Here is a 12513-nt window from a genome sequence, read left to right as displayed (position 1 = left end):
TTACAGCAGGTAAACCCTTGTTTAAAAACTACATCAAAGACAACCATTAGTGGCTCTCCTGATGATGAGTAACGGGGGAGGGAGAAATAATCCATAGGTCTCAAAGTAAAGTAAAGCAAAGCATTCTGCACAGTGTAGATTTTCTTAATGTAACACATGTGTATAACGGTAAGCTCAGATAGAGAACATCTAGAAAGTCCAAGTCTCCACATGTAACCCTGCTCTTTGGTAGGTGCACAGACACACTGCCCTCGCAGCGAACACGCAGTCTCAGCAGAATATTCACACCACCACTCTTGCTCGGGCCAAAGGAGAGATCCTGAGAGTCATTGAGATACTAATTGAGAAGATGCCTACCGATGTTGTGGACCTTCTTGTGGAGGTAAGGCTGTTCTGCCATATCTGCTTGTGGGTTTGGTGCAACAGTGAATAACCTGTTGGCCTGGAGTCGAATCGTAGAATTTCTTTCTGCGTGGACCATAAACCTTTTTGTGTGTGAAAAGGATTTGTTTTATACCACCCAGCTCATTGTTTGAACTTTGAAAGCTGAAATTGCATTTAAATTGCATTAAATTGCATTGTTGGAGAAAAATCCCAAGCACGAGAATTTGCTGGAGGTACGGTGTGCTCATCCCACGGGTGCTTGAGCACACAGGGGGATCACGTGGATGTTTTTCTGTTGCATTTGTTGGTGCTGATGAATATCGTTGAAGAATAGTACAGACATGTAACAGATTTGTCACTTTGATACTGATGCCCAGAGGCCTTTTTCACACCAGAGCTACTTGTAGAGCTCCAATAGCTTATCTTTACCGGTAGTTTGTTGTTTTACAGCTGTTTACAGGTACTGTGAATGGTTCCAGTCGCCAGTACCATTGCTGTTGTAAACTCTATCATATGGAAGACAGTTCTTGTTTGGTTTATCCCAATTGTATTTTAAAGTTAAATATCAAAGATGCAGTCAGGCACAGAAATTCTCTATTTTTGCCTGTTAGAACTTTTATTATGAAACATAAAATACATTATGTCAAATGATTTTAACTTTTGTTTCCAAGGTTATGGACATCATCATGTATTGCCTTGAAGGATCTTTAGTTAAGAAAAAGGGTCTTCAGGAGTGCTTTCCAGCTATCTGCAGGTGAGCCCTTCCTTCAAGAATACTGTGAAGTAAATCGTAGGGTCACCAGCAGAATATATTTCTTAAGAGTGAAACAATCTTTTACCCTTAAAACAGCAAATGTGAATAGTGTTTTTAGCTCACCCATAAGCCTTTGTAGGCTTTTAGTTCTCTGCCACATCTGGCAGAGATGTGGCTCGGGAAAGAAAAGCATTAACAGCTCCTTGAAGTTTGGATATTTTAGAAGTCCAAAAAGAGGAAAATATTGTGTAGTCTCATGAAGAACTCTGTCCTGCTATCCCTCCATATATCCTAGCTACTCCATTGGAACAGCCACACAAGCTCAGCAGCTTCCTCCAAAGGATTTATCAATATCTTTGTTGTTACAAAAATGAGAATAATGTACTTGAGTATCAAGTTAGATTCCAATATGCACAACCTGCCTGAGTGAATACGTTGCTACCATCAAAGCGACTGGGGAAAAATGAAAATGGTAACAACAGAAAATAAGGATGTGGTTTGGGGGGCGTGGTGGTGTTCCTAGACACCCCGTGTGGGGGGCTTGCATCGTGGTGGCTTGCATAAAGCCGTTGCAGCCGACTGCTGTCCATTGGTACATTCAGACCAAGCCATGAGCAGCCGGGGCATAAGGTGTGTGTCAGAGTGAGATTTCCCCATGTGCTGAGGACCCAGGGCTTGTCAAAGCAGGAGCTCTTTACTTGCGTTTCAAGATCTATTAGCAGTACAGTTCTTCAGCAAAGCATGCTCTCATACCGGCAGTTTAGCCAAATAGCAAATAAACTTTTCATTCATAGGAAGCTTGACTCCGTTTTGTTCTCAGAAACATCCTCTAATGGACAATTTTGAGAATAAATGTTATTTCCTTTATGGCAATATCTAACTGCTGTAATCCGCCTAGTAGCTGGCAGTAGGGCATAGTTATTAGAGGAGATCATCTCCTGACCGGTCGCTTCCAAGTCCTTCTGAGCTGTTCACATAGCTGCATAGCAGTGCCATCCCATAGCAAAGTTCAGTGAAATAGAGATAAGAAATAGAAAGTACCAAATGCCTTCCTGGAATAGAGCCTTGCTTTCACTGCCCTGTGACTGTCTCCCAGGCGCCCGCCAAGCGAGCAGGTTGTGCTCCAAAATTGTTGTTGCAGGCAGCAAGTAGCACCCTCGCCCTCACGGTAGAAGGCTGCCCTCTCCCCTGGTTTTAGAAACGTTTTTGGGATGCTCGCACTGGACATAGGAGATCCAGTTGAAATTAAACCTCACAAAGTGTAGAGCATGCTGTTGGTCGCTTAGAGCTGCCTCACACTCCGCAGTGTGTGCGAACGGCTTCAGCAGCGTTTAAAGCTCTCCATCTGTGGCGGCAGGCAGATCGGTAAAAAAAACAAGTATGAATTTGCACAAGATCAAAGGGAAAGAGAAGCACGGTGGCTGTCTTGCGCTCACGTTGTCAGTGCCTTGGCAGTTCGGAGTGCGCTGAAAGGCACGAGCGGCAGTTCAGCCTCCGGCTCCCACTGCCCTTCGTTGGGAGTTCAGCATCATCAGTCGTCTTTGTCTCAGGCTAGTTCTGCTTCACTCTTAAAACGGTACTTTCAAATAGTAAAATGTGATTTATAAAATGAGAACATTTACAGTACCTTTAGCCTATGATAAATATCCCAGTTATACTATTAAACTGGTACAACCAATAAATTATAATAATCATCTGTCAACCATTAAATTTTAATAAGCTATTAAAATATTGAATAGTTTCAAGAAAAGAACAATTCTCCTGTTGACAGGTAGGATACTGATAGAAGTAATCTTCCTTCCTGATACTTTAAAAGGCTTGCCTTAAAATATAAATGCAAGGGTAAGTGGGAATTAATGCAAAAATCTCCCTATTCCTGTTGTATTTTTATAGTGGTACGTTATCTTAAAAATTTGTTAAATTACTAGTAATATTTCCTATTCTACATAGTTATAGCCATTGTAAAAATGATACAGCACCCCACTGATGTGATCATTCAGTCCAATGGAAATTTTCATCAGATTTTAGCAAATGGTTGAATCTCTGGAGAGATTCCAAGTGGAAGCACTTTGACATAATCCTGCTGTTAATTCTTTTAATATCCCAGTGCGCTCTCTGCTGCACTGCGTTAGGCGCACCCCTGTTGGGGCAAAATCATTCAGGTGTCTCAGTGCTTGGTGCGCAAGCTCTTCTTCCTCAGAGGACATTATGGAAGTACCTTACCCGTGGCTATAATGGCAAACGGTTGTTGGTGCCTCTGCGGTCTCTGGGAAGCGACGTTCCTGTTTCAGCAGAACATTAAGCCCAGGCTGGGAGCAGCAGTGTGCTGGGTTAAAGTACCTGATTATCATTCCTCTCGGGTTTTCAGCTTTTTTTACTGTTGTACAAGCGTAGCGGTTGTGCTGCTAATTGCTGTGAGCGTGACTCAGTCCTGATGGGTGGTGATGAGGTAAACCCATTGCAGTGGATATTTTTGGATATCATATCTCACAGAATATGATTATGATATCTATTTGTTTTTCCCATAAGTGTTATTCTTTATAGAGGCTCACACTACCTTTTGGCATGCTCTATGCAAACCCATTTCTTAGCAAAATAAGTATTGAAGTACAACGCAATGAATAGAAACATTTCTGAATTTCTTCAAAATTGCAAAGGATAATATTGAAGGCTTCAAAATTGTGTTTCACTTGAGCATTTTCCAGATTCAGCAGTTGCATTGCAGCTGAGTGGTCCCTGATGGACTCTGCTTGGCCAGGTCACGTATTTAGTACAGGCTGCTGAGTTAAAGTGGTCTGTGTAATGGTATAGTCTCACACAGGAAGATAGATTACATTTAAAATAACAAGTGTTTCATATGGCTTTTTACTAGAGAGTAGTCTTGCAGGAAGAGTGAGAATTTCAAGGATTAGACAAAGCGAGGTTGTCCAACAAAATTTTATACCTTGATTATTTCCAGGATTTTGGAGGGTATAATTGGAGGAATCAGAGTCCATCAGCTGGAGGGGCTGTTGAGGTAGTGCTCAAGGGAGCCTGAAGCCTCATTCTGTAGAAGGGAAAGAAAAAAGAACGAAATGTGAAATAGGACTGAAGAGTATCGAAATTATAATCCAGCACCCCTCTGGCTAATTGCAAGATACTGAAGTTTGAAATTAAGGTTTAATGAAGCTGTGATGTTAATCAGCAAATTGTTTTTAATGAACATTTAACATTCCATTGTTGTGCCATTTTTAACTTAAAACATCTTTGTTTTTTATAAAATTAACATTCTGTAACCCCTTAGAGACTTCAGCAGTCACTAATTCAGGTTTTAAAACAGTTGGGCCTCCAGAGAACCACAGTGTTGCTGCTGCTGGCTTTTCCGGCATCAGCCGAAACCCGAGCCAGCCCGAGCAGCCCCGTTTCCAACTGGCAAGTGTGCTTGCTAGCATTTGGTGGAAGAAGAAAGATCATTTTCCTAACCAGCCCTTAACCCAGCTTGCTTACGCTGAGTTCCCACCCTGCAGCGTGGCATGCAGGTGGTCAGCCCGTTGCACGATGCCACCTTTAGCTCAGCTTGCGGCCTTCGCCGCGTTACCCCCGCATCATCTGGCTGGTGCCTTGTGTTGCGGAGGACCTGAAGGTACGCATGGAAGAGGCTGCCGAGGGTGAGGAGGTCAGCAGGGGAGACTGGACCATCTTTCTCTTATGTACCCAGTTTTCATTTGGAAAAGGTAGGCGGGAAGTCTCTGCACGGGTCACGGCTCCTCCTTTAACAGGGAGGATTGGCTGGTACCAGCAATAGCAGCACAGTTCCGTCGGTTCCAGCAGCATCCCTCCCGAAGCTGGAAGAGGTGGTCTGCTGGCCGACGGAAGTTTCTCTGCAGAGCAGTAACGGGACAGTGCTCCGAGCAGAGTCTCCGTTAAGATGCTGACTGTGGATACGGGTGCACCAGCTAGGCTTGCAAGAATGAATTTGTAGCATAGTCTAAATATATGCTGGCATATCATTCTCTATTGAACTCTACCATATGGAGATTTAGAAAGGGGTGCAAAGGATTAAAATATTTATATCTCTGTGTGGGTGTGACAATGCTAAGCTAACTAAAAGATAAAGAATGAGGCTAAAGAGCTGGCAACTGAATGTCAGTTTAAGGAGTAATTTTTTTGGAAAATTTTTTTAGAAAATTAAACTCAAAAACATCTGTTTCCTTGAAGCTTTTTCCCCCCCCAAACCCTCGGTTGTTATGTAGTCTGATGGATTCTTCTTTTCAAAGAAAAATACTGACTCAGCGCTCTGTCTAAATGGGCATTTAAATGCTGTAAGGAGAGAAATGCTGTTTGCTTACATAGAATAGTATGTGATAGTCTCTGTCTAAATCTATTAGAGGAGACAAGGGGACTGTGCCCATTCAGTAGTGTAATAGAATGAATGGGGATACAAAACATTTTATATAAAAACTTTCTGTTGTAGTCCATTTTACTTGTAATGATCAAGTAGTGGGGGTTTTCTTATAAGTTTATATATAAATCCTGAATTTGCTGGTTAAATAAAATAGCCTCAAAAATAGCCCCCTCCCTGTTCACTGGGGCACCACTTTAATTGTGCAGGTGTTTGCAGGTTGGCATGAAATGGTGGAAAATGCGACTGCTCTCTGTCACATGCCTTATTGACCACATATGGTGGGCTTTAGACCCTGCGGGTACCTGTTTGCCCACAGCATCATCCCTTCTCTCTTCCTTTTTTCTCATGACTGGCTGGCTCCTGCTTCTCCTGCTCCCTAGCTATTTACCAACAGCTTTTGATTTATTTTTTTCTAAGCACTCCTTTTTGTCATCTTAATAATAAATGAGAAACTATTATTATCCAATACTAAATAAGTAAGTTGTGTGGCCGCCACTGACCAAAGGAATATGAAAAGCAGATTGCTGAGGCAGATTATGGCTGCAAAAGAAAGTAGCAGAGATGGTATGTGGCCTGGAAATACTTCCATATCCCAAGAAAAGGGAGTGTTAAAAAGCTGCCTGTCATCCTACTCGTACACTTTGGGGAAGGGAGGGTTCTGTGCTGGCCATGGCACATGGCAGTACAGGACAGCACATCTGATGGCTTGCAGGCTTTCAGGAAGGTTTCTGCGAGATTGCTTGGCTGTGCCACGTGGAGTAAGAGCTAGATAAGGAAATAGCTGTTGTAGCCTAAGTAGGTTTTGTCTTTGTCTTGCCCTCTGGAGTGGGAATTACCAGCAGAGCTGTCAGGTCTTTCATGGTCGGCACCTTCCCTTTCGCCTTGCTTGAAGTCATCTGCCTCCCTCTGCTGCAGCACCTTCTCCTGTGCAGGTGCAGTGGGTGAGCCTGGTCCGAGGCGCCCAGGTGTGGGTGCTAGGGGGGGCTGGGGAGCAGAGCCTCGGGAGGGGCCTCCCTGTGTCTGCCCCGCTTGGCTGCGAGGATGTGCACCCGTCCCACACGTGGGGTGGCACCCCTTCTCCCAGAAGGGGATGGGGGGCTCGCGTGAGGTTGTGGATGGGGAAGGGCAAGGGAAAGCATTGAAGGGCAAGTGAAAATATGTCATGGGAGGTACCCTGAGAGTCCAAGAGCGAAACTGAAAGTGGTGAGCTGGGGAGGGATGATGGGCATGGCAGGCGTCCTTGGGGGTGGATGGACAGGGATGCAAAACTGCATCTGAGCTGCTTAGTCTTGCCCTCTCTCCTGCACAACAACTAGTGATTTTCTTTCTTTATTTTTTTTTCTTCTTTTTCTGTAACACCATGTTTCATGCTGTTTTTCTTCCTGACTGCTATCCTGCACTGCAGAAACAAGTGTATCATACCTGTATGAGAGCAGTTGCTATGGCACTCTGGGAATCCTGAAGAAGAAGAAGATAGATTGTTCTAAGATTTGTTGTTTGAAGCCATAAATATGGTCAGCAACATATTTCTATAGACTGATTCTAGAAATCTCTGGCAGATGTTGTTATAGTAAAATCTAACCATAAAATTAAAATTTAATTGGAAATGCAGTCAGCAGTTTTCACAGGTCTGCTCTCCCTTTTAGAAGAAAGGCACAATGATATTCCCAAATATTTGAATTTGAAGTAAGGATTTTGACTCTCTTGTGTTTCAAGGTGTAGAAATTCCTTGAATTTTGCAATTGTTTGAATTCAAATTCACGCCTGAATGTTAAGGACATGAATGTTAACGCTTCTCAGTTCCTTTTCACCTGAAGGATGTTGTTAGAGTGTTTGATAAGTTTTCCTTTTTTTTTTCCCCCCTAATGCCAAACAACAATTTATAAGTTGGCATATTTTTCCCTATGCTTTCTCTCATTCTTTCTCATTTGATTTTCAAGGAAAAGTGCTTTCAAGTCATTCAGGGTGTTAAGATTGTCTTGTTTAACCATTTGACATCCAGCATTATCGTGGTGTTCCACTGTAAACAAGATATGCACATGGACATTCAGGGACCTGGTGATTATCATATAGATTATTCCCAAACTCAACGGAAGTGTTCAACACTGTGTAATAAAAATTAATAACTCTGGTATGATTCTGTGGTAATGTATCAAACATCAGTTGGCTTTGTCTGCTGAATGCCAAGTATGAAAACTGGCAGCTGATGGATTTTCAAATCAAATCTCTGTTCTAGCATGAATGTTAATTACCCAATGGCATTGCAAATTAATTTCAACATCATGCAGGCAGGTCAGATCTCACCTGTTACTTGTTATAATCTTCAATTCAGGTTCTACATGGTCAGCTATTACGAGCGGAGTCACAGAATAGCAGTGGGAGCTCGCCATGGTTCAGTGGCCCTCTACGACATCCGGACTGGGAAATGTCAGGTAAATAAATCATTGTGACTTCCTTCCCGTAAAGTGTGGAAGTTATTGAAAGGAAAGAGTGGCGAGCTCTGCATCAGTTGACATGCTGAGCTGCTGGAACATTATGGATAATGCTGAGGGGATCAATAGTTTAATGAAGGACTCAAAGTATATAGAGCCCTACTGTCTTCATTCACTGGAACTGAATGGGTGCCACAGATGGGTTAATAATGAAAGCCTGAAGTTAGAGGATACCCCTGCTCTGAAATAAATGAAAAATCTGATTTTAAAAAGTTAGGGTTTATAGCAGTATACTTATCTACTACAGAAGTCACAGAGGAAATCCACTGAGTTTGCGTTTTTTCCTAAAACTCTCTCTACAAAGTGCCACGATGCTTATGTTTGAGGTATTTGCTCTTTTCTGATATTAAATAAGATAGGTATTTTCTTACCAGTTACCAGTGACCTAGAGGAGGATATACTTAAGGGTAATGTTGAAATGAGTGCTTGGAATTGAAAATGTTTAAATGACAAAGTATTTGCCTTATCTTTTCAGAAAAGTTCATTGGTAATGTTCTTTATTCCTTGTACTATGTGATTAGCTATTACCTCTCATTGAAATTCAGTAGTCTTTGTGTAAAGCTTGGATAAAACATCTGTATTTTGAATCTGCCTTATTCCTTTTTCGTGTGTGTGTAAATACAATTTTTTTTGTTGATTCTAAAAGCTGTTATCTTTAGTCCTTACAAAATGTGCATTACAGAGAAGGTAGCATAGATTTCTTCGTGCTAGATCTGCAGTGTCACTCAGTATTCTCCTGGCGGAACCACATACCGCTTAGGTATACCTGGCTGGTTCGTTGTCGGTTCTGAAATTCTGGGGTTTATTTTCCAAATCTAGTAGCTGACAATGTTGTATGTTCCGCTATTTTTTGTTTAAGCAGCCATCTTATGGAAGCTAAGATCGCCAGATTTATTTTATAAATAGCTACATAATGCAGGCAAATAGGAAATACGGATTGCTCCATCTTGTTTTAGCTTAAGTCAGTTGGATCATGATTTATTAATTTAACTATAAAATGGGTCTGCAAGAAGTGCTGTATATTGATATATCCGATGTCACTGAGCATCTTTTGCTGTCCTGCAGTCCTAGCCAAGATGACCACCATGCCGCAGAGCTGTGCATTTCCCTCTTCCCAAATAGGTTTCCTTGATTGTCTGTGCGAGGAGCCTGTGCGTGCTGCATAACTTTTCCTCACCTCTTCAGCAGCCAGCGTGATGAAGCAGCCCAACATCTCCCACTGGCCGTTAGGAGACACTGACCACAGTCCTTTCAGTGTGCATCATCCCACTGAAAGTGGAGAGTGCAAAGTCCAGAGAAGTCTGGGAAGTCTTGGTGTCTCAAACTAATGGCTAATTCCTGATGCTGTTGGAGAGGGAGAGGTGAAGAGCACAGCTGTACGCTTCCTTACATCTGTTTTCAGAGCACAAGGAGAGTGGTGACAAAATCCATCCTTCTGTTTAGCAGCAGCTTTTAACCCGTGCTGTTACCCTTGCACTTTTAACTGGGTCTAATTCCTACTTCAGCTGCTGGGCTGGCTCCAAGGTGAGCAGAGGAGTTTGTTAGTATACAGGGTAATTCTGGCATGTCTGGCTTTGCCGTGTGAGTTCCAGGTGGGTCTGTAACACATCTTACGCAGCCTGGTGATCCGCAGCAGTTCTGCAGAAGCCCAGAGGTGCTGGCAGGCAGGACAGCAGTGTGTGCTTACAGCTGCATGTATGTCTAGGGCTACATCTTCCATGAAAATCATCCCTCTCGCTTGATTTGCCCTTGCTTTGGCAGGCCTGCTAAAATACCTTCTTTTTCTCTTCTTTACTTTATGCTGGGGTTCTTTTAAAACAAATCCTGCACGACACCCCGCAGCTGTCTGAAGGGGATTGTGCGTAGCTGACGTTTGCCAGCCTTTTCTCCAAAGCGCGCTCTCCTCCGTGTCAGCTGGCAGTCTGTTCTCTTGGGCTCCTGGAACCACCTCCAGATTTCTACCAGTAACTTGTCTGAATGATTCGCGCAGTTAATTTGGTGTGTTGGTGAATATTCACAACACTTGTTATCTTACTTTCTTAATAAGCTTCCACATAGATCATGGAAAACGTAGATGGGGATGACTGAAGGGACTTTCAGAATAATTAGGGCAGGGTCCTTTGCAGATTTTATTATTATTCATGAGACAGAAAAATCTGGTGAGTGCCAGATATATGATTATTAGGGGGCAACGCCATCTATTGGATACAGGCTTCTTATTCCAAATCTGATCTTTTAAGTTATTTCTCACAGTTGCAGATTTCAGGCTGCTGAGAAGACCTGAAGTAACTTCAGGATTGCGTAGATGGCAACGTTTTGAAACTGGAAAAAAGCTCAAATTTTCAGTTTACTTTTTTTAAAAAGTTAGCGCCTTTCAAAATGTTTATCAAAGTATTTTAATTGCCTTGGTATTTTTAAATCGAGCATGAATTAGGACACATACCTGGGGGGTACCGGTGAGGATCGGGGCCCTGCTGTAACGCGGAGCGAGCGCTGGGTGAGCAGTCGTCAGCACTGGGACAGTGTGCGGGAGCCCTTGGCCAGCTCCCTCCCTCCTGCTCTCCTGTTGGGACCTTTTCACTTTCCGTACTAATTGCTGCTTCGTTTCTACCAAGAAAAACCTTTGTTTAACACCGGCCATCCTCTGGCTTAAGCTCATTCTGTTTCTTTCTGTTTATAATGTATCTTTAACAATGTTACCAGAAACGCACTATCAAAAATTGCTCAGTCATTCACTATTTAAAAAAAAAGATGATTCTTTGAATCGGTTCCTGAAGCCACAAACATAATTTTCCATTTAGTAAATATGTTAGTGTTTTGAAAGTTAAAGTTTGAAATACACATGAAAGTTTTATTAGTTGCCCCATCACAACTCACAGGTAAGCTGGTTTTAATCGGGCATCGGAATTACTTATTGGATAACAAGAGGCGGAACTGCTTCCCCCAACCCCGTTTATGCTCATCATTAAGGATATATGTTAATTGAGCTTAATGTGGAGATAAGCAGAAGGGGGGAACAAGCAGCTGTGGGTGTGGCAGGTGGGACCTCCTTGGGATGTGAAGGCTTGTTCCTGCTGCAGCAGGCGCGACATCTTCTCTTGTAACAGCTGAGCAAGCGCTGGCTGAAAAAGCCTTGGGTTTCTCGACACCCGAAGGAAGGTTGTTCCAGAATATTCATGGGTTAAAATATCAAGAGTTCGAAATCTTTTTTTTTATTACCACCCGATATAGTTATGGCTATCTAAGTCTTTGTACCAGCACTGACCTTTAGCTTAAATAACCGGTTCCTCTCCTTGGTTTTTACCCTTCTGCCTTACTTACAGGCAGCCTTAACACTCACTTTCAGCCTTTGTTTTGAAAGGTGAAAAGAACAGAGGGCTCTAAAAACTCCTTCTCTGTAATGTACTCTCCATTTTTCTTAATCCTCCTCAGGCAAAATATTTATGTTCTGGGCTGCACACAGAGTGACTTCAGTGTTTATTCCAGTCTTACTGCTGAGCTTCCCCAAATCTTTTTTCCCTTCTTGACTTCTATGACACCACACAAAAGCAGAACTTTGAAAGGCTTTTTATCAGATATTATTTTGCCAGATGAAACTGCATGTCAAAGTTCACGGTTTTGACAGTCCCTGTTGTGCCCCTGTGTGTTCCTGTGATGCAGAAACTTTTCTTCTCCCTTCAGATTTGTTACTCGCTCCTGATGCACTTTTTGGTGGTGGTTACCAAAGGACTGCAAAGGCCATCTCTTAGCGTAGGGTGTGGGTCTTGGGTCGTCAAACCCCCACGGCTCAGGAACTCGCGTGGGGAGGTACATCTTTGAGTTTTTCTTTTCTTTCACACCAAAACCAGTCTAAACTACAGTCGCCTTCTGTGGTCCCAGGGCGTATCGGGGGCAGTGGCTGTGAAGAGCATTCAGGAATAAAACCTCTCCATCAATTAAAGCATTGCAGCTTAAATTCAGACCTTGGCTTATGGCAAAAGGCGTTGTAGACAGCCAGCACCCTTCTTAGCCAAGGGTGTGTGGTGCGGGTGCTGTCCTGGCCCTGCTGAAGCTGGGGGTCAGTGTGCTATGGCGGGTGGTACCACCGGGATGTCACCCGTCTCCCGAGCAGGAGGGCTGTGCGGTGCCTGCTCCGTGTCAGCACGTGGTCCCCTAGATCAGTCCCGGTGCCCGTCCAGGTCTGCTGCCTCTGGCCTTCACGGAGGCCCTTGGAGAGCAGCACCAGGGGACCTGCTGGTAGCATTTATGAAGCAATGAATTCAGTGCATCATGCGTGTGTAAACTGGAGTTAGATATGTTATCACTAAAAATGTTGTTCTCCGTGTTTCTCAAGAGGCTGAGTGAACAGTGGGTTTCTCCAGGCTCGTCCCAAGTTTACCTTGCCCCAAAACGGGGTGGGGCAGTTTTATGGGCTTGATGTGCAGGGGAGGAGCATGCTCCGACAGCCGTCTGACTGATGGTCGTGAGACTGTTCAGGAGGCAACCTGTGCCCATACTGA

General features: G+C 43.4%; 1 protein-coding gene across 1 annotated transcript in view; it reads left to right on the top strand.

Moving 5' to 3' along the window:
• WDR7 (WD repeat domain 7) overlaps positions 1–12513 on the top strand; it is a 148437-nt gene that overhangs the window by 111078 nt on the left and 24846 nt on the right. Inside the window, exons 24-26 of the mRNA XM_059833252.1 lie at positions 233–382; positions 1056–1138; positions 7855–7954. Coding sequence (XP_059689235.1) covers positions 233–382; positions 1056–1138; positions 7855–7954 — 333 coding nt within the window. The remainder of the gene's footprint in view (positions 1–232; positions 383–1055; positions 1139–7854; positions 7955–12513) is intronic.

Source organism: Gavia stellata, chromosome Z (genome assembly GCF_030936135.1).
Source record: "Gavia stellata isolate bGavSte3 chromosome Z, bGavSte3.hap2, whole genome shotgun sequence".
In the NCBI taxonomy this organism is placed as follows: Eukaryota; Metazoa; Chordata; class Aves; order Gaviiformes; family Gaviidae; genus Gavia; species Gavia stellata.
The sequence above is the reverse complement of the archived record's forward strand: the minus strand, read 5'-3'. Positions and strand labels throughout refer to the sequence as shown.